The sequence below is a fragment of the Salmo salar genome, chromosome 18, assembly GCF_965601325.2.
Source record: "Salmo salar chromosome 18, fSalSal1, whole genome shotgun sequence".
Taxonomy (NCBI): Eukaryota; Metazoa; Chordata; class Actinopteri; order Salmoniformes; family Salmonidae; genus Salmo; species Salmo salar.
The window spans coordinates 76,825,080-76,851,906 of record NC_138308.1 but is presented as its reverse complement, the minus strand read 5'-3'; the positions used below and the strand labels follow the sequence as shown (position 1 = coordinate 76,851,906).

At 42.5% G+C, this 26,827-nt stretch overlaps 1 protein-coding gene across 2 annotated transcripts in view; it reads right to left on the bottom strand.

Moving 5' to 3' along the window:
- LOC106577627 (phospholipid-transporting ATPase ABCA1) overlaps positions 1-26,827 on the bottom strand; it is a 229,420-nt gene that overhangs the window by 56,406 nt on the left and 146,187 nt on the right. For both annotated transcript variants that reach the window (XM_014155904.3, XM_014155905.3), the window contains exons 33-39: positions 21,046-21,140; positions 20,516-20,621; positions 16,666-16,740; positions 14,954-15,123; positions 6,426-6,603; positions 2,464-2,579; positions 1,810-1,954 (exon numbers count right to left, since the gene is read on the bottom strand). In XM_014155904.3, the coding sequence (XP_014011379.3) occupies positions 1,810-1,954; positions 2,464-2,579; positions 6,426-6,603; positions 14,954-15,123; positions 16,666-16,740; positions 20,516-20,621; positions 21,046-21,140 (885 nt within the window). The remainder of the gene's footprint in view (positions 1-1,809; positions 1,955-2,463; positions 2,580-6,425; positions 6,604-14,953; positions 15,124-16,665; positions 16,741-20,515; positions 20,622-21,045; positions 21,141-26,827) is intronic.

Below are 26,827 nucleotides of genomic sequence, written 5' to 3'. Positions count from 1 at the left end.
ACAAATGGTCTCTCTCTCTTTCTCTCACACACACACACACACACACACACACACACACACACACACACACACACACACACACACACACACACACACACACACACACACACACACACACACCGTGGCGAACGTTAAAATAATTAACGTTGGGGATTGAACTTCATCATTATAAACACATTTCAGAGCGTAAAAAAATGTTTGGACCAGGGATTCTGGCACCGCTAGGTTTCCACGCATTATCTGCCCAGCAGAGCAGACACTGGGGGCCTGGTTCCAGCTTATAAAGAATGGTTAAACTAAGAAAATGTTGTCCTTAGTATAAATATACTGAACAAAAATATAAGCGCAACATGCAACAATTTCAAAGATTTTACTGAGTTACATTTATATATTCGGAAATCACTAAATTTAAATGAATTAATTAGGGCCTATTCTATGGATTTCACATGACTGGGCAGGGGTGGCGCCATGGGTGGGCCTTGGAGGGGATAGGCCCACCCCTTGGCAGCCAGGCCCACCCATTGGGGAGCTAGGCCCAGCCAATCAGAATTAGTTTTTCACCACAAAGGTGCTTTATTACAGACAGAAATACTCCTCAGCACCACCACACCCCACATCAGACAATCCCACAGGTGAAGAAGCCGGATGTGAAGGTCCTGGGCTGGCGTGGTTACATGTGGTCTATGCTTGTGAGGCTGGTTGGACGTACTGCCAAATTCTCTAAAACGACATTGGCGGCAGCTTATGGTAGCGAAATTAACATTCAATTCTCTGGCAACAGCTCTGGTGGACATTCCTGCACTCAGCATGACAATTGCACACTCACTCAAAACGTGAGACATCGGTGGCATTGTGTTGTTTGACAAAACTGCTAATTTTAAAGTGGCCTTTTATTGTCCCCAGCACAAGGTGCACCTGTGTAATGGTGGTATTAATCAGCTTCTTGATATGCCACACCTGTCAGGAGGTTGGATTATCTTGGCAAAGGAGAAATGCTCAGTAAGAGGGATGTAAACTAATGAGCACAACATTTGAGAGAAATAAGCTTTTTGGAAAATGTATGGGATTCTTTATTTCAGCTCATAAAACATGGGACCAACATTTTACATGCTGCATTTATATTTTTGTTCAGTGTATGAGTATTTTCCATGAAGTTAACTCATTGTTATCTTGGTAAGTATTGAAACAGCCATGTTTTTGATAACTGACAATTCAGTCTAAACAAAAGCAACCATGACACTGAAAAATGGCATCTCTCACTCTACCGCTCTCATTGTTGCTACCTATCTTCTTAACTCTCTCCAGTTGTCTTTTTCTCTTAGTTACTTTCTTTATTTCTCTTTTCTCCTTCTTTGTCTTTTGATTCTCCAGGGAGAAAGGGAAGGTTTTGGTATGAATGAAAGATGGATGAAGCACATTCTACAAAGGCACAATTCTCACCTCACAATTAAACATTAAAGTGAATTTAAAATACCACCTTTGAAACTCATCGAGTGGGTTAAAAGCAAAAAAAGCAATTCCAGGTGGAAAAATCTCCCTCGAACTAGTTGAAAGCATACACACAAATACACAGTGGTATATTGAGGAAAGGGATCAATTAGCTAGACAAAAATGTAATCACCCTGATATAATAGTCGAGTGAGCAATCGTTTCTTTGATAAATGTGTGTATTTTCCTCCCAGTATGTACGGTGTCCACATTAGGACAGCCAAAAGGACACAGACACCTATCCCTTGTTACTCCGAAGCTGTCTTAATATGGACACCGTAACAATGAAGACTTAGGAAAGAGGCAACCCGCATCACCTACATCATCAGCGAACAACTCCATGATGAAGGTGGCCACGCTCCCATTGATGCCGATGAAGAGGTTGATGCAGGTCAGCACCACGTAGGCCGTGCTGGGGACGTTGAAGATAAACGAGGCTGGGTACATCATGGGTGTGATAGACCACCTGAAAACACAGACGGTTAACTGCATAGAAGCTTCAGTTTTCATATTTGACTATTTAAACAGCACAGTATGAAATGCGACAGGGGGAGATACATGAAGAGGGGTATACAGACTTGAAGGAACAGTTTGCACTTTAACCTCATAGTCATTCTATCATTTCAAATCCAAAGTGCTGGAGTACAGAGCCAAAACAACGACAACTGTGTCACTGTCCCAACACGTTTAGAGCTCACTGGACTGTATTGACTGTGGCATACCATGTGGAAAACTGTGAATTTGAAGTTGAACAACCCTCAAATATTATTTGTAGAATGCATGAGATGTTTGCTGACTAAGCACTATGTGGGTCAACTTGACCTTCTCGTACCGCAATACGAACATTTCAAACTTCTTGCTCCATATGAACATTACATCTATAGTCCAATCACAATGTTCTTACTTCTCCTGAAACTTCTTTGAACTGAGTAAGTCAGCACATAAAAATATGGATATCATTTTGGCTCTACTTACCCATACATCATCAGTAGCAGAATCAAAGCTGGTAGGTTAGAAAGGGACACGTAGGCTTTTTGTTGGAAGCACAGGAAGATGACGATGACTATTAGACACGGGACTATGTAGTTACACTGTAATAAAGCACACAAAACCCATTAGACTGTAGTTACACTGTAATAAAGCATGTTTAGCCCCTTATTAGACCATGTAGTTACACTGTAATAAAATACACAACCCCTTATTGGGCTATGTAGTTACACTGTAATAAAATACACAACCCCTTATTGGACTATGTAGTTACACTGTAATAAAATACACAACCCCTTATTGGACTATGTAGATACACCCTCTGAAAGAAAATATGTTGAACTCCAGTAAAATGTGAATTCTATAGATTAGGTTTCAATTCGCTTTCCCAGCTACCCTCTTTCATTTGCTCATTAACAAGAGAGCAATCTATTCCCCTTCATATGAGGAGACGAGTCTGAGGCTGGCCTGACTGGACAAATCTAATGAAAACCATCTCGCAATGTACCAAACTGTAGTGCAGTTGAAGTCGGAAGTTTACATACACCTTAGCCAAATACATTTAAACCCAGTTTTTCACAATTCCTGACATTTAATCCTAGTAAAAATTCCCTGTCTTAGTTCAGTTAGGATCACCACTTTATTTTAAGAATGTGAAATGTCAGAAAAATTGTAGAGAGAATGATTTTTCAGGTTTTATTTATTTTCATTACATTCCCAGCGGGTCAAAAGTTTACATACACTCAATTAGTATTTGGTAGCATTGCCTTTAAATTGTTTAACTTGGGTCAAACGTTTCAGGTAGCCTTCCACAAGCTTCCCACAATAAGTTGGGTGAATTTTGGCCCATTCCTCCTGACAGAGCTGGTGTAACTGAGTCAGGTTTGTAGGCCTCCTTGCGCGGCACACGCTTTTTCAGTTCTGCCCTCAAATTTTCTATCGGATTGAGGCCAGAGCTTTGTGATGGTCACTCCAATACCTTGACTTTGTTGTCCTTAAGCCATTGTGCCACAACTTTGGAAGTATGCTTGGGGTTATTGTCCATTTGGAAGACCCATTTGCGACTAAGCTTTAACTTCCTGACGGACGTCTTGAGATGTTGCTTCAATATATCCACTTAATTTTCCTGCCTCATGATGCCATCTATTTTGTGAAGTGCACCAGTCCCTCCTGCAGCAAAGCACCCCCACAACATGATGCTGCCACCCCCGTGCTTCACGGTTGGGATGATGTTCTTCGGCTTACAAGCCTCCCCCTTTTTCCTGCAAACATAACAATGGTCATCATGGCCAAACAGTTCTATTTTTATTTCTTCCAAAAAGTTTCTCCAAAACGTTTCTCCAAAAAGTATGATCTTTGACCCCATGTGAAGTTGCAAACAGTAGTTTGGCTTTTTTATGGAGGTTTTGGAGCAGTGGCTTCTTCCTTTCTGATCGGCCTTTCAGGTTATGTCGATATTGGACTTGGTTTACTGTGGATATAGATACTTTTCTACCTGTTTCCTCCAGCGTCTTCACAAGGTCCTTTGCTGTGTTTCTGGGATTGATTTGCACTTTTTGCACCAAAGTACGTTCAACTCTAGGAGACAGAACGCATCTCCTTCCTGAGCGGTATGACGGCTGCATGGTCCCATGGTGTTTATACTTGCGTACTATTGTTTGTACAGATGAACGTGGTACCTTCAGGCGTTTGGAAATTGCTCCCAAGGATGAACCAGACTCGTGGTGGTCTACAATTCTTTTTTCTGAGTTCTTGGCTGATTTCTTTTGATTTCCCATGATGTCAAGCAAAGAGGCACTGAGTTTGAAGGTAGGCCTTGAAATACATCCACAGATACACCTCCAATTGACTCAAATGATGTCAATTAGCCTATCAGAAGCTTCTAAAGCCATGACATCATTTTCTGGAATTTTCCAAGCTATTTAAAGGCACAGTAAACTTACTGTACGTTAACTTCTGACCCACTGGAATTGTAATACAGTGAATTATAAGTGAAATAATCTGTCTGTAAACAATTGTTGGAAAAATGACTTGTGTCATGCACAAAGCAGATGTCCTAACTGACTTGCCAAAACTATAGTTTGTTAACAAGAAATTTGTGGAGTGGTTGAAAAACGAGTTTTAATGACTCCAACCTAAGTGTATGTAAACTTCCGACTTCAACTGTATATAAGAATATCAATATTCTATCTGAAACAAGTTTTACAATCATGATATTGGCTAATGAATCGCTAAATACTGCAATAGGCATGATGAATCGATGTGGGGGAAAAAACTATATATACAAATAAAAAGAACATATGTGATTTGCAAACTTCTACTCCACAGTTCCCCCTCTGTGCCTCATATCTTTTAAAGGAATGGTATTGAATGCGGTCGAAAAGCTCTGTCAGATGGTGAGCTTAAGCATTTTCGCTAGATAATCCTGAATGAATCGTGAATAATGATAAGTCAGAAAGCTACAGATGCACAAATATCATGCCCCGAAGACATGCAAACCTCTCACCTTTACAATAACATGGGAGGTTAGCAATTTTTGGGGGGTATAATATTTGTAATCATTGCAGCATCTACATTCAATACCTTTTAAGTATACAGCCAAAAGAAGCCCAAATGCTTCACTGTCCCATTGGGAAGCATTCAGGGAGAACGGAAATGCTTAAGCTCACCATCTGACAGAGTTTTTCGACCGCATTCCTAAAAAAATGTGACTCTCTGCATAATTACATTTGTCTTTCACTTTGTTAGCATTCATCCAGCATAATGGCTAATAGTTCTGAGTTACCTGATAGACGGTTTACCGCCATTAAGCCTGAGGGAATGTGATCATGTTCTACCACTTTGCATCACTTTTTGCCACTGCTAAGCTTGTTGAGCACAACAAATCAGAACAGCCGGTGTCAATAATTCAACGCTTGCCAATAACAGTTACTCAGGCATGGACTTCCTAGCAGCCATTGCGATCACAGGTACATTTGCCATTAATGTTGCTGATGAGTATTCGTTCTATACAGCCTATGGATGATCTACTCCAATGTATCCTTATCCAAATATACTTAGTGATGCATAATGTGCTGAGACGCAGGCTGTCCCAATATGGAAACCGTTAACAGCAATCCAAGATGCATCGTGTGGCACTGATGGAAAGGCTAGTGGGGTATTCTACACGTCTCACTTGTGACCACTTTCCAATCCCTCTGCAATCATCGCTCTACCAATTACAACATCCAGGAATAATTTGGTTGTGGTTTCTATACTTTTATTTTAGGTTCATTCTCATCCATCCCTTCCTCACGGTGGACAGTAGAAGGCCATTGTGTACCCCCTGGTGTGGTCACCAATTAGGGGTAAGATGGCGGAGAAACCGAAGGTTTGCTGGCATCAGAATCTCAGGTGCCACCAACTGCCATTGTTGCCTGACTAACCAAACGTCAAAACGTCACCCCACACAGGTTTGTTTCTTCTCTGCAATGAGTCAAGATCTGAGTGCCTCCTTGACGATATCTAGAATGCAAACATATTCTAACCAATCTGATGGGTTGGGTCAGAGCCAGAACACATGTGGGTTACGCAGCATTTTGATAATCTTTCATTGGCTTTGATACTCGAGTTGGTTAGAAATGATCCAATTGCTGATGACTTTGTTTTGTACAACACCCCTCATTTTGACAACACCCCAAATGACTTCAATGATGGCAGTCTCAGACTGAAGTATGTAGTGAACATAGAGCAGTGTCAGGTAACTGCTGTTTTGCCCTTGAGCAAGATCTTAACACCTAATGTGTTCCAGGGGCCCTTCTCTGTGGCTGACCCTGTGCCTTGCATGTGTGTATGTATGATGTCCGGGGGGTTGGGAATGACATAAGACAGCAAAAAGACACATTTACAATTCACATTGGACAATAACGTTGAATTCTGTACTATTAAATTCTCTAATGAAGATAGCCTACAATATCCCAGGCGAAGTTGGCGACCCAGTAGACGGTCGGGTTGACGCCACTGACAAACTGCAAGTGTTTGGCCTTGCTGACACGCTCCTGGATGAGGAAGAGGACGAAGCTTGCTGGGATGAAGGACATGGCAAAGATGACACAGATGGACACCACCACATCGGTGGAGGTGGCGGCCCTGAAGGAGAGAAAACAGGAAGTTGAGTACAAGTTGGATACTGTGTGATCTTCTAGCATGATCAATAGGTCTGGTTGATATTTCTAGAACTGATAAAGGGTCAATTGTTTTAAAGGGGAAGTTTAGTATTTTACAACTCAATGTTAGATGATAAACCCTAATCTCTGATTTGGTTTTCTTTAAACAGCCACTACAAACGTCAGCTAACTGTAGCAACGGCTAACTAAAAATACATCGTGATGGGAGCAAAACAATTGCCAAATCACCTATAAGTAAGGTCAAACCAAATAATTGAGTTTATTTCAGTTGATTTAGCCTTTTTTTCCCAGGTCCCACATGACCCAATCACTGCCATGAATTTCTAACAAGCTAGCGGTAGATAAAGTAAGGTGAAGGGACCTCTTAAAGAAAACCGAACAATGGATTACAGTTTCCCCCGGCCCACAGACTACTTTCAGTGTGCAGAACCATCTAGCATGAAGTTGTAAAATATTGAACTCCACCATTAAGAGTGATTGATTTTTTCCTAGTATCGATCCATCAATCATGAAATGTATTCATTACTCTTTTACATCTTCTGTCATGTCCTCTACAGTAACCTGGCCTAAACCCGTACAGATCAGTCCTAAAGGGCCATACAATATTTAGTCTGGTGTGTGAACAGCTTGTTTTTATAATTCTATAAGTGTTTTGTTTCCGTGCGTTTCCCATGATGCAGTCACCACTTACAAAATAGTGTTTCCCTTGTTTTGCTTCTTTCCCATAATGGATTAATGACTCACTAGGAAACAGTAGGAGTAGCCAGAGGTAAACCGAGGACACATTTGAAACCCATATACTTCCTTTACTAACAAACAAGAGCCAGAGGCCACTCAGACCTTTCACCTGACAATTAGTCCTAACACGCGAGGACTCTAGGGAGCAGATAGGGTCACAGTGGTAAAGAGGGAAAAAAAATCCTGTTCTAGAAGTATGTTATGAACTTAACATTGGATGCATTCCAAATGGCACCCTATTCCCTATATAGTGCACTACTTTTGACCGGACCCCTATGGGCCCTTGTTAAAAGTAGTCCAGGGATCTGAGGCCAATGTCTGCTTAGCCCTCAGGGGCCGTAGATGGAGGGATGGTCAAGAGGCCTTTTGGTGGAAGTAAGCCTCATAACCTTTCCAGGTGTTGAGTTTCATTCTGAGTGAAATCTCACACTTTCTGCCCCAGTCTTGTCGTTAATCTTGCCTTTGACCTGGAATGAACACAAATGCTACTGAAATGTTTTACCTATACTTTAGTTGCTCTGGATAAGAGTTTCTACTTAATTAATCCTAAAAGCATCAACATATTTAGAACTCTAAAAGTGCCAGCATATTTATAACCCTGAAAGCACCAACAGGAGTCATTTTTTATGGTGATGATTGTATGTCAAGCTGTAACACTTTTTATTTTATTAACTTTTTGTAACACAAGTAAATGGTTTTAAGTCCCCTAAATAAACATATTTAAAAAAGATCCACACATTTACAGTCAAATTTGGTGTAAAAAGAAATATGCTTTTGTATGTTTTTCATGTTTTGAACAGTTATTTTGATCAATTTCATTTAAAGCAACATTTAAAGCGCTATTCATTCACGGTGCTGTGTCTCTGTGATACTCAGAGGCTGATAAATTGGTGATTAAGCTAATCTGACACACCGGTACAACCTAAGATGACTGCTGATATGAGTGATATGGGCAGCGGTGCCATCAGACTTAAAGCTCTAACTTTGGAACGCGATGGGCTATCAACTCACGTCCAATGGCGAAGGTGCATAAAGATGGAGGAATTCAGATAGGACGTCCTTGTTTTTAGACCTACCTACAGAGTTAAACTAAAGCGCGCAACATGGTTCAATATGTCAATAGTATTGGGATCAAGTTTACTGTGCTACTGCTAAAACAAACAAAAAAAGTTATGGAAACTCTGAGAGCACTGTCAAATATGGCAAATAAAGCATTTGTGGTAAGTACAGACGGGCCGCCAACTTCATGCATGTCCGCTATTGCATCTGAAATGTGAGACTCTCAACTTGGTATAGAGACATTGACTGAAAGCTAAAAATGTATTCATGTTTTGTAGTTATTTTTCAATTATAGTGGCTGCCACGGCTCCAAGGGGCCAAATTAGGGGTGGCTCCATATCTATATATTTTCAGGGTACTTACATCTACCTCTGTGACAAATGTGGTGCTTTTATCTCAAAGTGGACTGTTGAGTCAAAATGTTCAGTTTAGACACACCACTAGTACACAAAAGGGAGATCATTTTTCATTTCTCCATATTAAACTTTTCACACGTGAGTTCCAAATATCTTATGGTCGCCGCAGTGTGAGTTGTTTTATGCATGTGATGTCAGAATGCGCTCACTGTTTCAAATTGTCCTCTCTTCTCACCTTTGTTTGATGCGGAAAAAACAAACATGTTGGAGCGCACAAACTACCCATCGTCAGATTACTTTCGAGTTTTTTGAAAGTGTTTCACTCAATTATTTCGATCAATGGTGAGCTCACCCATGATGTGATGAATTGTAAATAATAATTGCTATTAGCTAATTGATATTGTGGTTTCTGTCAGCTGAGAGTTAGCTAAATATTATAGCTTGTGTTATGTCAATCTTTCCTCAGTTAGCGCTAGGAGCAATGCGAACCTACATTTTCCAGTTTGGATGATTGTGTTGCGCTGTCACTACTTCTGTGAATGTCTGAACATTTCATTTAAAAATAAACTGGTCACAGTTCAGGACATAACTTTGTAAGGACTGTGTTTGTGCAAAATGTCTCTGTGAAAAAACAGTGTGGCCTGCTCAAACGCTGACTTGCGTCAATTGAAACTGGACATTCTAAATAGGCATTCTAATTACACCGGGTTGTGCGTACGCTGCAGAGAACATGAAATCATAGTACATTTTATAATACTTTTTCACTAGTTGCTTGACAAAGTCCTTACATTTAAGGAGGATAAAAAAAAATGTTTTTGAAATGATGTTTTTGACACCTTGGTGGTTTTTGGGTTAATGACTAAAATGAGACCAAATGTTGAGTATTAGCAGACAAGTCCCATATGGTTTAATTAAAACCTGTTTGGGATAGGGGGCAGTATTTTCACGGCCGGATAAAAAACGTACCCGATTTAATCTGGTTACTACTCCTGCCCAGAAACTAGAATATGCATATAATTAGTAGATTTGGATAGAAAACACTCTAAAGTTTCTAAAACTGTTTGAATGGTGTCTGTGAGTATAACAGAACTCATATGGCAGGCCAAAACCTGAGAAGATTCCATACAGGAAGTGCCCTGTCTGACAATTTGTTGTCCTTCTGTAGCATCTCTATTGAAAATACAGCAACTGTGCTGTAACGTGACATTTTCTAAGGCTTCCATTGGCTCTCAGAAGGCGCCAGAAAGTGGAATGGGGTGTCTGCAGTCTCTGGGCGAAGAACAGCAGGAGAATTTGTGAGTGGTCAGCCTGGGAACAGTGACACTGGAGATGCGCGTCCACGAGACCACTCCATTTTTTTCTTTCAGCCTTTGAATGAATACAACGTCGCCCGGTTGGAATATTATTGCTATTTTACGAGAAAAATAGCATAACAATTTATTTTAAACAGCGTTTGACATGCTTCTAAGTACGGCAATGGAATATTTTGCATTTTTTTGTCACGAAATGCGCTCGCGTGTCACCCTTCAGATAGTGACCTGAACGCACGAACAAAACGGAGCTATTTGAATATAACTATGGATTATTTGGAACCAAAACTACATTTGTTGTTGAAGTAGAAGTCCTGGGAGTGCATTCTGACGAAGAACAGCAAAGGTAATCCAAATTTTCTAATAGTAATTCTGAGTTTAGTGAGCACCAAACTTGGTGGGTGTCAAATTAGCTAGCCTGTGATGGCCGAGCTATCTACTGAGAATATTGCAAAATGTGCTTTCGCCAAAAAGCTATTTTAAAATCCGACATAGTGATTGCATAAAGGAGTTCTGTATCTATAATTCTTAAAATAATTGTTATGTTTTTTGTGAACGTTTATCATGAGTAATTTAGTAAATTCACCGGAAGTTTTCGATGGGTATGCTAGTTCTGAACATCACATGCTGTACATATCCATCTGTTTTTTGATATAAATATGAACTTGATTGAACAAAACATGCATGCATTGTATAACATAATGTCCTAGGAGTGTCATCTGATGAAGATCATCAAAGGTTAGTGCTACATTTAGCTGCGGTTTGGGTTTATGTGACATATATGCTTGCTTGGAAAATGGCTGTGTGATTATTTGTGTCTATGTACTCTCCCAACATAATCTAATGTTTTGCTTTCGCTGTAAAGCCTTTTTGAAATCGGACAATGTGGTTAGATTAACAAGAGTCTTATCTTTAAAATGGTGTAAAATAGTTGATTGTTTGAGAAAATTAAATTGTGGTATATTAGTTGGTTTTGTATTTCGCGCCGTGCGATGCCATTGGCTGTTGGCTAGGGGTTCCGCAGGCAGAACGGGGTTCCGCTAGCGGAATGTCTGTCGTTAACAGGTTAATAGGTCAAATATGGCCAGTTGGATCATTTCTGTCTATGTTCTATAATATACTGTTAGTTTATGTATTAGCTTGTTACCAATAGATGACTCAATTTGACTGAATTCTCTTTTTGACATGCAATCAGGCAAAACTACTGAAAACATTTCCGAGAACCAATGACGATTCTTCATGGAAACTCTTGATCCTCCATGCTGTTTGAATATCATTCACCCCGCTAAAGGCATGTTGTGCTTTCTTGCCTTCCATACTTTCACATTCTGTCAATTCAGAGCTCCTGCTGGTCTCTTTTGATGAATGGATCACCCTCTTTCTGCTCTCTGCTGTCACATCTAACAGAGTTTCGGGTAGGAGGTGGTTTTGGAAGTTCACAAACAAGAAATGGAAACTGCACCAGAGAGGTGCTGGACGTTTGAGGTCATTCAACAGCACTTAAATTATTCATGTTAGCTGGTATGGAGTGGGCCAAAATAAAAAACTTCCTCCAAATGGATTTCTTCTTTGCTATTTTATCCACATTGAAGAAGAAACACTAGAGGAGTTGGCTATTATAGATGTTAAGGTCTTAGTTACCCCCTTGTGTAGTTTATTAGCTAATTGCAGATTGCAGGCAGTGGGCGACCACGTCTTTAGCTTAAGATCTAATGAGAGGCTCAAAGAGTTCATCTCTTTCCCAACTCACTTGCGAGGGGCAAGGCGCAACCGTTTCTCTCTCCTCAGAAGCGGCTGACCTCTCCTTCGTAAGAATACATCTTAATTTCCAATGTTTTGCTGTCAAAACGTCCTTGCTGCGTCCGCTTATTTAGCTGTGAACCAGACTACAGTGTATTCTACCGCCTCCTCACACCCACGCACACACATACAGATACGGACAGACCAACAGGCAGGCACACACACAAACGTCCCTCCTCCCTCCCCACCCTGCCACAATCTCTCACCAGACCACATGCCAGGTAATTAACATATTACATTAGTCGTCACGTGCAGCCCCGCCATGGCCTGGACGTAATTGGGCTGCGTAAACATGAAATAATTGACGCAGTGGGTGCTGCCCCACTTTCAACAGTTTTCAACAGGCTTATCTAGACCGCACTCAACGGGGCCAAAGATTATTTGAGGCAAGTGATTGGCTAATGAGGTAACCCTGAACAAGGGCTAGCGGCTTATCACTGTGAGGGAACACGCACCCTGCTAGTGAAGTAACAAACTGTATAGTTGGGGAGAAGCTTTTAATGTGTTTTAATGTGCCTGGTCTTTCCAGTTGTTTTTGCCCAAGGTCTAGAGTGAGGTACGGCTTCAAAAATGGAGGTGTGGAGGGGGGTTAGAAAACCATCATGAAGTGGTCAAATAATCATCTGTCTTTCAATTGTTTAGGTAAACAATTTTCCAGTATATGTAGCCATAATGAAAATCTGTTCATTCTATTGAACACAGAGGGACTAGTTGTCCAAATAATTACTAGTTTGTCAACATCTGTTTGGTGCTACCAATGTAAAAAAAATAAAAAAAAGAAGTAAACTCATGACAAAGGATGTTTCTTTCTAACTACCCGGAAAAACGAATACCTTCTGTGAAGACCGTACGCAAAGCCCTAAATGTCAAGCTCTCTTTTATTAAAGGACATTGGAGATTTAGTGACTGAACAGGTCTCTCTCTGACTCACTGAAGGCAAGCTCCAGGTCACATAGAACCACCATGATGATTTACTGTGTCTTCTTACGCTAGCAGAGCACTGCGGTCAGTCAAACAAAATGCCTGGACAGAAGCTATCCCCGAACACAACCACCCCTTCACGTTTCCCTATCTGATAAATTGAAAACCATACTTTGAGTGGGAAATAACTCTTGAATTAAGGCAATGATGCAGGGACACGAGCACAATCACATAGGACACGGACACCCTAGCTTTTTTCCTCTGGTAATTCATTTTACATGGAAGGAGAATCCCAAGTTAATCTCTAGATCATGGATAATAAATTACAGGCAGGGCCCACATGGAGATTGAGAGAGCAGGAGAGAGAGACAAAGAGACACAAACAGAGACAAAGAAAGAGAGATTTGTCTTGGGCTGAATTTATGGGTTGGAAGCTGTCGTTATCTTCTAGCCAAGCCAGCTTCTCTCTCTAATTCACCACTGTTGCTAACACCCGGCCACTACATAAATACCTTACTTGGTAACACAACAAAGGAACAAGGAATTGAATGGTATCTGTGGCATGATTGATCGTGTCCACAGGATCGCATCAGGTTTCAACATCGAAACTGACATTTCAGCAAACAAAGTGTGAAAAGTAAGCATCTACAGAGAAAGATGTACAGGACAACACAAATAGAGCTTTATGTTATGCTATGTAATGTTATGCTATGCTATAGGTATAATAATGGAAACATGAGTAAATGAGGGATACAAAGTATATTGAAAGCAGGTGCTTCCACACAGGTGTGGTTCTTGAGATGATTAAACAATTAACATCCCATGCTTAGAGTGTATAAAAATGTTGGGTAGGCCATTATTTTGGCCATATTTTACCATGGCTATGCCCCCATAGAATGCCAATGCCCCAATCCACAGGGCACGAGTGGTCACTGAATGGTTTGATCAGCATGAAAACGATGCAAACCATATGCCATGGCCGTCTCATTCACTAGATCTCAACCACATTGAACACTTATGGGAGATTTTGGAGCTGCGCCTGAGACAGCGTTTTTCATCACCATCAACAAAACACCAAATGATGGAATTCTCATGGAAGAATGGTGTCATCTCCCTCCAATAGAGTTCCAGACACTTGTATAATCTATGCCAAGGTGCACTGAAGCTGTTCTGGCTGGTGGTGGCCCAACGCCCTATTAGGACACGGGAATGTTGGCGGTTCCTTTATTTTGCCAGTCACCTGTATGCTTTGCTATGTAATGTTATGTTATTCTACGATGTGATATGTTACGGCATGTTATTTTATTATGCTGTGTTATGTCATGCTAGTGCTATTTGATGCTACTGTATGTTTTCATATGTTAAGTAATTATGTTATGCTATATTACTCTGTATTATGCTACACTATATGTTATTATATGTTACATTACCTCATTTCAGAGAGGGGTTTGCTCGATGATGGAAATTAGATCGATGATAGACTCAGACTGCATTAGACAGTGAAGGCTTGTGGTTCTGTACTTCCATAACGCCCTCATTGACACTAGAGATCTCATGGGGGAGCTTCAGGGCTCCAGACTGATCACTTGGGTTATAAAGCAACAGTATGTGAAAGCGGGCGGTCCCCATGGGATCGCCTCTAGTGTGCTATTACAAACACAAATCTATATCTCTGTCTTTCTCTCTGTCTTTCTGTCTTTATTTCTCTCTTTCTCTCCGTCACTCTTTATTTTTCTGCCTTTCTCTCCCATCACTATTTCTCTTTATTTCTCAGAGGGCCTCATCCTCTCAATCTCCCTATTCATCTATACGCCAGCCTAATACTATCCCTCTCCCTCTCTCCACTTTTCCCTCTCCCCTCTCCGTCTCAGACTCCCGCTACTCGTTCTGACGCTCCAGCTTCCCTCACTCCCTCCCCCTCTGTCTAAACCCCTCCCTCCCTCCCTTTGGCTCCACTTGGCCTGTCATACAGGTGATAGAACAGGTATAGGGTAAAGTTACCCCTAGATGCTGATCTTGGGTCAGCGTTGCATTTTCCCCATGTATGGTTACAGTTAGGATTGGGGAAGGGTAACTGATCCTAGATCTGTACCTAGGGGAACCCCAGAGCTGATTCAACCCGACTTACATTGCCTGGTAGGAAAGCTGAGCCTTGGTGAGGTTGAGGGGGTGGCTGGAGGTGGAGATTCCATACTCCCTGGGGTCATGACCCGGCGGCAGGTTGCCTCTCAGGATGGCGTTGTTGGCCACATTGAGGAACGATACAATACCGTGCCACGCCTGGTTGTAGAACCACACCTGGAGACATGACAGATGGTTTACTGCTGCTATAGTTCAAAGACAATATAAAGCATATATACAGTTTCCCGGACAAAGATTAAAGCGAGTCCTAGGATAAAAAGAATGTTCAATGGAGATTCTCCATTTAAAGTTTTTTTTTTAATCCGGGACTTGTCTTAATCTTGGTCTGGAAAACCAGCCCGTGGAGTGTACCTTACTCCATACCTATGTAGCACCAAAGCAAGTGACAACAGTTATCAAGATGTGGAAACACTTAGCATAACATAACCATTATTCCATGGTGTAAGTAAATCTGTTATGGGACTATATTGCATCATCAGATATGCTTAATTTAGCTAATTATGGAAATGATACAGAGTGCTCCTGGTAGTTAGTCCAGTTAAATGCCAATGTAAAGCATGGCCCTTGCCATACTTAATACATGAAAACAATTATATAACAGCAACTAGAACCAAAAAAAGCAACTATCAAATTAGCATCATACTACACAGGCAGAGCTCTATCTATGTACTATACCAGCGTTAGGCTATACCAGCCTTAGGCTATACCAGCGTTAGGCTATACCAGCGTTAGGCTATACCAGCCTTAGGCTATACCAGCCTTAGGCTATACCAGCATTAGGCTATACCAGCATTAGGCTATACCAGCGTTAGGCTATACCAGCATTAGGCTATACCAGCGTTAGGCTATACCAGCGTTAGGCTATACCAGCGTTAGGCTATACCAGCATTAGGCTATACCAGCCTTAGGCTATACCAGCGTTAGGCTATACCAGCCTTAGGCTATACCAGCCTTAGGCTATACCAGCCTTAGGCTATACCAGCGTTAGGCTACACCAGCGTTAGGCTACACCAGCGTTAGGCTACACCAGCGTTAGGCTATACCAGCCTTTAGGCTACACCAGCGTTAGGCTACACCAGCGTTAGGCTATACCAGCCTTAGGCTATACCAGCGTTAGGCTACACCAGCGTTAGGCTACACCAGCGTTAGGCTACACCAGCGTTAGGCTATACCAGCCTTAGGCTACACCAGCGTTAGGCTACACCAGCGTTAGGCTACACCAGCGTTAGGCTACACCAGCGTTAGGCTATACCAGCCTTAGGCTACACCAGCGTTAGGCTATACCAGCCTTAGGCTACACCAGCGTTAGGCTACACCAGCGTTAGGCTATACCAGCCTTAGGCTACACCAGCGTTAGGCTACACCAGCGTTAGGCTATACCAGCCTTAGGCTATACCAGCCTTAGGCTATACCAGCGTTAGGCTATACCAGCCTTAGGCTACACCAGCGTTAGGCTACACCAGCGTTAGGCTATACCAGCCTTAGGCTACACCAGCGTTAGGCTACACCAGCGTTAGGCTACACCAGCGTTAGGCTATACCAGCCTTAGGCTACACCAGCGTTAGGCTATACCAGCCTTAGGCTACACCAGCGTTAGGCTACACCAGCGTTAGGCTATACCAGCCTTAGGCTACACCAGCGTTAGGCTACACCAGCGTTAGGCTATACCAGCCTTAGGCTACACCAGCGATATAATACCTTGACGTTATCCCTGGTCCCGAGCTCTTTCAGGAGCGTCTCGGTATTCAGGAGCATCTGATCGGTCGTGTTATCCTAATGAAGGAGAGAATTTAGAAAAAAAGAAAAAGGCTTAATTGGACACACTTGGGAAAATACATATCCTCTTTCAAATGCAAAACAACATAGAACAGGAGAGAGGGATAGGTCTCTCAGCAATACCTGTAGGTTGCTGAGGCCCACTTTCTTTATATACGCTTGAGAAATAACATTCATTCTCTTGTTATTTTGGCAAACCTGCAACACTGCCTTTCGCTTGCCCCCATGTCCATGTCATCTTATCTATTGTGATCTAAATGATACAAAAACTGATCTTAAGTCAGCACTCCTGCTCTGAGATGCTTGATGCATACGGCCCCTGAGTACTAGAGCTATAGAGGGCAGGTGGGAGTGGGAGCCGAATGAGTCAATGTTGATGACCGAGTGGGGGCCGAGTGACTTCGACAACCCAGGACTGCCTTCCACTTGTTTCGCTCTCCTCTCTTCATTTTTTTTTTGTGTTTTTTTTTACATATGTCTCTCTTTTCTCACTATGGAAATAACATGGTGTTATAACATATAGCACACGACAGCTACAGGACCAAGCAGAAGTGGGCTGAATGGGTCGCCTCAAAAAATACACTCTGGTCATGTTTCATGTGAAATGGGCTTGCTGCAGATGACTGGGCCGCCGCGTGTGATTTGCAATGGCCCATCATCCTGCCTGTGCCCAGTTCAACCCGGCGCACACTGCACACGTTACAGGTGTAATATAAATAAATGCAAATGGCTCCCCTCACCTTTATCAAAAGCCTACAACACGAGAGAGGAAGGAAGAGGGGGAGGGAAAGAGAGAGAGATGACCCCATGCCACCCCCGAGAGGACTAGGATGGGAACAGGCCCATGAACATTTCACTATCATCATATCTTTTCTCTCATCTTCAAATCGGACTTTGCTTGGGTCCTATGGAGTCCAGACCTAAGGCAGCGACAGCACTTGGTCTGGGATTAATGATGGATTCTCTTACTAACTTCGAAAAGGGGAGGGTCCTCTTAAAAGACAGACAACTCTCCCAGCAAATCACGAGGCAGACATGCCAGAACATCGCAATTTGGAATTTTCAGACAAAACCTTCGCAGTGTTTTTAGGGAAGGTTGATGCAAACTAACCACTTACGAAATGCACTCAATAATGCACTCAATATTGCTAGATAGTATTTTTGTGGGGGATATTTACGCTAGGGCAACAAGCGGATAAGGCAGTGACATAAGATAGCTGGATGTCCCAACTCTGCCCTTTCCTCTATGCCCAACTGACGTTGTGTACGTACAGACGTATCTGTGTTAAATTACTTCCCTGTTCTAGCTCATTTACTATTCATGAGCCCAGGAACTACAACACATTTTTCTGTCTGTAATTCTCCTTTCCTCAAAGCTGGGACTCACATTTTGCTTTTATGTATATTTTGCTTTTACTTCTCCCTTTTGAGGAATGGGATTAGAGGGAGGAGGAAACCCGAGGGGGTTGAGGTGTAGGGAGAAAGAGTCTGGCGCAGGTTGGCAACATAGCAGGCACAACATGGGAATGGGGTCTTCCTGAGAATTAGCTGCTTGTTCGACTGGTTTCTTAGCCAGACGGGAAGACTCACCGCGGGCGAGACAGAGGGGGATTATGGAACCCCAGCGAGCGTTTACTGCTGCTAATCCCTTACGAAACAACTTCCTCCTCAAGGGTGATGGCAAATGAGAAAAAAGTGATGGTTGTATGGCAAATGAGCCGGCCGGCCGCCACAGCCATGGCCAGTGATACGACTGTGGCACGACGTGTTGTGTCGAGTGCGTGACAAGTTGCAACCTATGTTAAAAGCTGTTTTGGTATGGCTCTCAAGACACTGTACTTGACTGCATTTGACTACTTTATTTACTAGTCTGTCTTAATCGTCTTCAAGCACGGTGTGTTTTGTTTCTACCATGTTATTATATCCGTCATCCTAATCAATCCCAGAATCCTTTGAGTCTCATTTCAATTTCAGCCGTGGAACCCCCTCCCCCCAAAAATGAACGTGAATTTAAAAGCTAACTTCCAGCCCAGTCAGGTGGTACAGCAGAGTACTACTGTTCTCTCTCCTTCTGCAACCCAAGGAGACACAGATTGCGTTCTAAATGACACCCTATTTTGGCCCGGCCCAAAATACTGCACTATATAGGGTACCATTTGGGACCCAGTCACAGTCAGCGAGTTAGCCATATCTCAAGGACAATTTTCCACTTTAATAAGGGAAAGGCACAGAGCTGGGAACGGCTCATGCTCGGCCGTTAGAGTTACATCATCACTGCGGCGACTAATTAAAGTTGTGTTAGCGTAGAGAATCTGGAGCGTGGAGAAGTGCCCTGGGTAAGGATGGGGAAGATGCCCCGAGGGTGGGCAACATTCTGCTGATCTCACAGAAGTTTGAGGTCCGGGCTTTCGACAGGTTTGAACATTTAATGTGTGTGGGAGGGTATGTGTGTGGTAGGGTATGTGTGTGTGTTTGTGGGAGGGTATGTGTGTGGGAGGATAAGTGTGTGTGTGTGTGTGTGTGTGTGTGTGTGTGTGTGTGTGTGGGGAGGGTATGTGTGTGTGTATGTGGGAGGGTATGTGTGTGTGTGTGTGTGTGTGTGTGTGTGTGTGTGTGTGTGTGTGTGTGTGTGTGTGTGTGTGTGTGTGTGTGTGTGTGTGTGTGTGTGTGTGTGTGTGTGTGTGTGTTGGAGGGTATGTGTGTGTGTGTGTGTGTAGGAGGGTGTGTGTGTGTATGTAGGAGGGTATGTGTGTGTGTATGTAGGAGGGTATGTGTGTGTGTATGTAGGAGGGTATGTGGGTGTGTGTGGGAGGGTATGTGTGTATGTGTGTGTGCGAGGGTATGTGTGTGTGTGTGTGTGTGGGACGGTATGTATGTGTGTGTGTGTTGGAGGGTATATGTGTGTGTGTGTGTGTGTTGGAGGGTATGTGTGTGTGTGTGTGTGTGTGTGTGTGTGTGTGTGTGTGTGTGTGTGTGTGTGTGTGTGTGTGTGTGTGTGTGTGTAGGAGGGTGTGTGTGTATGTAGGAGGGTATGTGTGTGTGTGTGTGGGAGGGTATGTGTGTGTGTGTGGGAGGGTGTGTGTGTGTGTGTGGGAGGGTGTGTGTGTGTGTGTGGGAGGGTGTGTGTGTGTGTGTGGGAGGGTATGTGTGTGTGTGTGGGAGGGTATGTGTGTGTGTGTGTGTGTGTGTGTGTGTGTGTGTGTGTGGGGGGGGGGGAGGGTATGTGTGTGTGTGGGAGGGTATGTGTGTAAGTGTAAGTGAAAGGGAGAGAGAGAGAGAGAGAGATAGTAGATAGATAGAGTGGGAGTGTGTACGCTTGTTTGAGTGTGTTGAGGAGAAAGAGAGGAAGAACTACATTTTTTGAAATACATCATACCCAGTTTCCATGGACACCAAAAAGTCTATCTGAGTTTTAACTTTCCTCTGAGTTCGATTTGAAGGTAATGTATTGAAATTCAAGAGTCACTCAAGCAGATTCAAGTCCATGTTTCACAAAGAGCACAAGCTTAGCATTAGCTATCAGGCCGGTTTATAAGCTGGGTTTGTCCTTGGTTTCTACGTCTATGCATAATTGAACATAGATAAACAACATCCAAGGACCTCAGTGAATTGAGGTCTCCAAAGACCCCTTCTGGCTTTCAACCGCAGCAAACGTACCTTGTCTATCCTCCTCCCACACAGGCACATATTAAATGAATGCGCTTTCCCTCAGTAGTCAAGCTGTACCACGGCCGGCAGGAAGGCTACCACGATTCCAATATCCATAGCATACCTGGGAGGAATTTAATAGGCTCCTCAAATCCCTGATCACAGTTTCTATTTCCGGTTCAGTCATCCTGACTTGGGAGTTGACTCCTCCGACAGAAATCCCTCCATACCTTGAGTGGTGGGTAGTGGTAGTTGTGGGGGCAGAGATCACAGTGCAATTTAATAAGATATGAAAACGCATGGACACACAAACACAGGAATAAACACACACACACACACACACACACACACACACACACACACACACACACACACACACACACACACACACACACACACACACACACACACACACACACACACACACACACACACACACACACACACACACACCTAAACAGTAACCTTTCATTTGACTCTTAGATTAGTTATCATGAACAGGACCTTGAGTTTAACATTATGCACGTTATCTTAGATAACTCCGGTCGCATTGTTGGCATTATATCTGAATGTTACGCAAGTTCTACCAAGCACTTAGGTGAATGCAAAATGACCACTCTGGATAATAGTGTCTGGTAAAAGAAGTAAAATTACCTTTTTCTCCCTGCTTCCTTGTAGGTCTTTAAGAGGAAGTCTGTCATGTTCCGCCCCGTCAGGTCCTGCAGTGTGTCCGTTGTATTCTGGGTCCTCTGGAAAGACATGATAATGAGATGGTATTATTTCGAAGATACGTACGTCCTCTTCAGCCCAGCACTCACTGACATGTGATGTGCGTTTCGCTAAAGTGTACAGACTTCTAAGGTGGCTTAAGAGGAAAATATGAAGAAAAAAATTGCGCATTCAAAGCAATGGATAAAATAGCAACGACATGCCGTCTTAGCAGACGCATTTATCCAAAGGGACATACAACCCCACGTCCGTACATTTTGGTAGCGAGATTTAAACCCACAACCCCTGACGTTGCAAGCGCTTCACCATACAAACTGAGCCACACAGCAGTGGTGATACATACAAGCTCCAGATATTGTATTGTGCAAAATAAAACAAAAATATGTCTGGCAGGCTATGTACTTCAACCCTCTATCTGATTCACTGATTGGGCACTGAAATGTACCAGTACCTGATCTACATTTCCAATCAGCTGTTGACGAATAATATGGTGTTTGTTTTAACACAATGTCAAAGAGATCAAAGACAAAAAAATAAAAAATGAATCCCAACTACCGGTTGCCATGTCTACCGTTGAAAGCCAGGCACTATGATCATGATCGAAAAAGTTCAGCCAAAACAATGGCCACACCATTCTAATACAAACAGGGTGGAAGCACTCCAATCATTATTGCACGATGGCGGCACCAGCCACATTTCTAACCATAAACAACTCAGATATGCGTGGCGCTGTGGAACCCAACTAAGAACACTGAACCTGATCCTAATAGTGAGCCTGTTGGAGCCTTCCCCATCACTATGATACAGCCAAAGCTGTGGCTAATGTCAAAGGGCCCTCATTAGCCCGTACTCTCCATAAATTGGCACGTTCAAAGACACAATTAGGGAGGATGCGACACTGTGGTGTGCGTCCACTCCACATACCCTCCATAGTCACATCCAACACGTGCTAACAACTAGCAAGCCCCTCCTGTCTGGCCCAGTTTATTTCCTGGTGTCGGGATACTACGCTGATTAGAAGGATTTCTTGGCAACGCTAATGGAGACTGCTTATTAGGGTCCAGAGCGCCCCAAGCCGAGCCTCATGCGCCTTCATCACCCTCCCCACCCTGACTCCCTTTTGCCCAGTTGTGTTCTCTCCACCCTTCACTGGGTTCCTAGCTTATCGCGCTAACCGATGGTAAACAACACTGCCCACATAATGAGTTGAAATAGCCTCCCCCATGCTGATAAGTTGTGTTTGTATGCCTATTTTCTATGTCGTTTAGTAATGACATGGATATGTATGCAAACAGGCGTCTGCTTGTTAATTCATTCCTAGTTTGGTTGGGGCGAGGGGGCGGATTAGGAGGGGAGAGGGGAAGTGCAAGGCCGGTGGTTCTTTTCCGAAAGCTTGTTTGTGTGCCTATCTGTCTCTCAGATACCAGTCCCTCAGATAGATATTTGGAGGGTTCCATGTTGTTCTTATTTTCATCTTTTTTCAACTGCTTGCCCAGTAATCTAGCCTTCCCTGTAGCTCAGTTGGTAGAGCATGGTGTTTGCAACACCAGGGTTGTGGGTTCGATTCCCACGGGGGGCCAGCACAGAAAAAAAAAAAAAAATCTATGAAATGTATGCATTCAATGCTGTAAGTCGCTCTGGATAAGAGCGTCTGCTAAATGACTAAAATGTAAAAAAATGTAAAAATGTAATCTGTATTATCTGACCAGAATTTATTTGGTCAGATAGTTAGATGGACTTTCCAAATCCACCCCTGGTTGAACTGAAGATACAGGCCAACTGCAGAAAATGCAGTCTGCAATACGTAATAGCAGGACTCTACTTCAAATTAGATGAATGTGTAGTGATGAGCTTTTAACACTCTAACCCACTACATGTTGAGAAAATTAGTTGTCTACGAAAGAACCATGTTATTTTGAAAGTACTTTAACTAACTCCACACTACAGGGAAATGTAGTTCAACTAACTCCACACTACAGGGTAACTTAGTTCAACTAACCCTACACTACTGGGAAATGTAGTTACACTAACTCCACACTACAGGGAAACTTAGTTCAACTAACCCTACACTACTGGGAAATGTAGTTCAACTAACTCCACACTACTGGGAAATGTAGTTACACTAACCCTACACTACAGGGAAACTTAGTTCAACTAACCCTACACTACTGGGAAATGTAGTTCAACTAACTCCACACTACTGGGAAATGTAGTTCAACTAACCCTACACTACTGGGAAATGTAGTTACACTAACTCCACACTACAGGGAAACTTAGTTCAACTAACCCTACACTACTGGGAAATGTAGTTCAACTAACTCCACACTACTGGGAAATGTAGTTACACTAACCCTACACTACAGGGAAACTTAGTTCAACTAACCCTACACTACTGGGAAATGTAGTTCAACTAACTCCACACTACTGGGAAATGTAGTTCAACTAACCCTACACTACTGGGAAATGTAGTTACACAAACTCCACACTACAGGGAAACTTAGTTCAACTAACCCTACACTACTGGGAAATGTAGTTCAACTAACTTCACACTACAGGGAAACTTAGTTCAACTAACCCTACACTACTGGGAAACTTAGTTCAACTAACAGCACACTACTGGGAAACTTAGTTCAACTAACCCTACACTACTGGGAAATGTAGTTCAACTAACTCCACACTACTGGGAAATGTAGTTCAACTAACTCCACACTACTGGGAAACTTAGTTCAACTAACTCCACACTACTGGGAAACGTAGTTCAACTAACTCCACACTACTGGGAAACGTAGTTCAACTAACTCCACACTACTGGGAAACTTAGTTCAACTAACTCCACACTACTGGGAAATGTAGTTCAAATAACTCCACACTACTGGGAAACGTAGTTCAACTAACTCCACACTACTGGGAAACTTAGTTCAACTAACTCCACACTACTGGGAAACTTAGTTCAACTAACTCCACACTTCTGGGAAATGTAGTTCAACTAACTCCACACTACTGGAAAATGTAGTTTCTCTACTAGTGAAGCAAGAAGGAAGTTGTGTAACAGGAAGAAGCAGATGAGTCACAGCACAATACACTGTTTAGCACTGAAAAATCTGGGTCTCCTGTCCGAGCAGCAGGAACTCAGGCATAAACAAACAGATAGAGAGTTGACTTAACCGTACAGCTCACAGCCAGCATGAGTCTAATTGCCTTGGCCTATTTCCACATCCTCCAATCGAAACCACAGATAACGTGAGGTCTCTTCCAACATTCCATGGACGTGTGTCCTAATATGGACACCGTATGTGTCAGCTATTTATGTAACTCCATTGATAGATATCGGAGGACGTCATTGTAATGGCTGAAATGGAATGAATGAAATAGCAACCATGTGTTGGATGTATTTGGTACCTTTCCAATTATTCCATTTCAGCCTTTACAATGAGCATGTTCTCAGGTATCTCCTCCCATCAGCCACTTCTCATCTAGATGATTTACTGTACATAGAATGCTCTCTCTACACTTGTCATTCTATACCTCACATCAATCATTCCACGAGCATATGCCGCTCTCGACTTCACAAGTCATTTTAAGGCATATTGGCCATCTACGTCTTATATATCCCAACTATTTACCCGCACTTCCTATACATGACATCTCTTATTCCGCACGCATCTGTCGCTCTCGACCAGATGACTGCAGGTTGATGACACACAGAAGAGGCAAACAGGAGAGGCATATGTAAACTCAGAGTAATCAAACCTGAGCTGACATGCTGCAGTGTTAGAGAGACCTTAAGAGGGTAGGCAGTGTTCTTACTAATCTCTGCATATAGCCTCTGTATCTTGGGAAACCTCAAAGACCAACTACCAATTCTACCTGGCACAAACAAATGCAATCTTCTGGATGTAGAGTTCTGCTTAAAACTACGTGAGCCTCGTGTTGCAAACCTCAAAGACCAACGTCCAATTTTACCTGGCACAAACAAATCGTCGCTGTCTGATGAAAACCTTTAAACTCCATTTTTGTCAATTTGCATTCTTTATTTTAATTACTGAAAGCATTAACTCCCCTCGATGTACTTGGAACATTTCATGACTCTAAGAACAAGAACATGTATTCAAAATAGCTTCTGAAGTTCCATAATTGTATGTTCGTTAATGGGAAAATATGGTAATTTCCTGAAAGGTTTTTGTTTTGGAGATAAGAGGTTTTCACCAGACAGCAACGGAATGCAATCGTCGGGACATAGAGCTCTGCTTTAAACTATGTGTGCCATCTGCTGTATGTAGCTTTGGAGGCCTAGGCAGAGTATGTCTCATCTAGTTTGTTGATTCTCTCAGAAATGCTCAGTTATGATCAAGTCAATTGTGTTTTCTTATGTTTTTAAAGACACAACATATAATTCCCATTTCCAGAAAGGCACGACTTATAATTATAATTTCCCGTCAAAAGTGCTGTACCTGTCTTGTTTGTGGAGCTGAGTCTTGGTAAAGTAACTGCTGGTAAGTTATTTGCAGAGCCCCACCTGTTTTGAGCCCCACATTTATGGGGGGGCTTTCCTGTTTTGTATGGGGGGCTTTTGCATATTAATTAATATGTGTCACATATCAGTTTGTAAACAATGTAAAAATATACATATATTAAGTTAATAAAGTTAATAAAGTTAAGTTAATAAAGCTGCATAAAAACATGGTCTCTTTTTTGTTTTCTTGAGTAAGGCAGCTCCAAAATGCAGGTGTTTCAGCCTAGCTCAGGGCTTTCTGTGGTGGTGGGGCAAGCCAGCAGAAAATACAGAGTGTTGCGCCATGATTGGCTCAGTGTTCTGTCACTCATGGGGACACTACGTCACCGCCAAGTCTAAGGGTAGAGCTAGAAAATTCAAGCCCCTTGGGTGCTGCCATAGAGTTACATTAGTGCCCATCCAAGAAGGCTCAATGTCATTGGCCACAGATAAAATGACATCAAAACACATTATATCTCCAGTAGCTTCGATTGGACTGATCACGTCAACATCATACTTTCAAAATCTTAGCTAGCAGTCATTATCATGAATCAAGTCGACAATCTATTGGTAAATCCTTTTTAATCCTTGTCATATGAAGATAAATTATAGCTAAAACGTATCGTTGCTCATTGGCTATTGGACATAAATATTACACAACAAATTGGAAATTGCAAATTCAACAATGAGTGGATTGGAAGGAATCAGTGGCTAACTGCAATCATTGCAAAGCAATCATTAGCCTGCTATTCAGTGGAGTGGCTTTTCCTAGTTAAAAATGATAAACATTCAACATTGGCCATGCTGTCAATGAAGTATGATTTGTGCCACCCTTAAAACAACTTAACTTGGAACTGCAAAATCTGTTTTGAGTACCTTCGTTCGCACACCGCACAACAGACATTGGTTTGAAGAAAATCTATTGACAACACCTCACCTTGCTGTGTGGATCAACCTCCGACATAAGGCTGTGTTCAAAAGAACACAAACATAAGCTGCTGGGGTGTTTTCCCTGTGTTTGCGAGAGACATTTCCATCTTTACAAGTCAACACTGTAGATATACTATCAGCGGCAGAGCCTAGTTTTACTCCCCAAAAACTAAAACAAATTACTGGGCCTCATTCCACCATCTGCCTCATCTCGTGACCTCACAACCTTTTCACTTTTGTTTTCCAAGACGCCTTTCCTTGTTGAACGCACTGGTTCGGACAGGT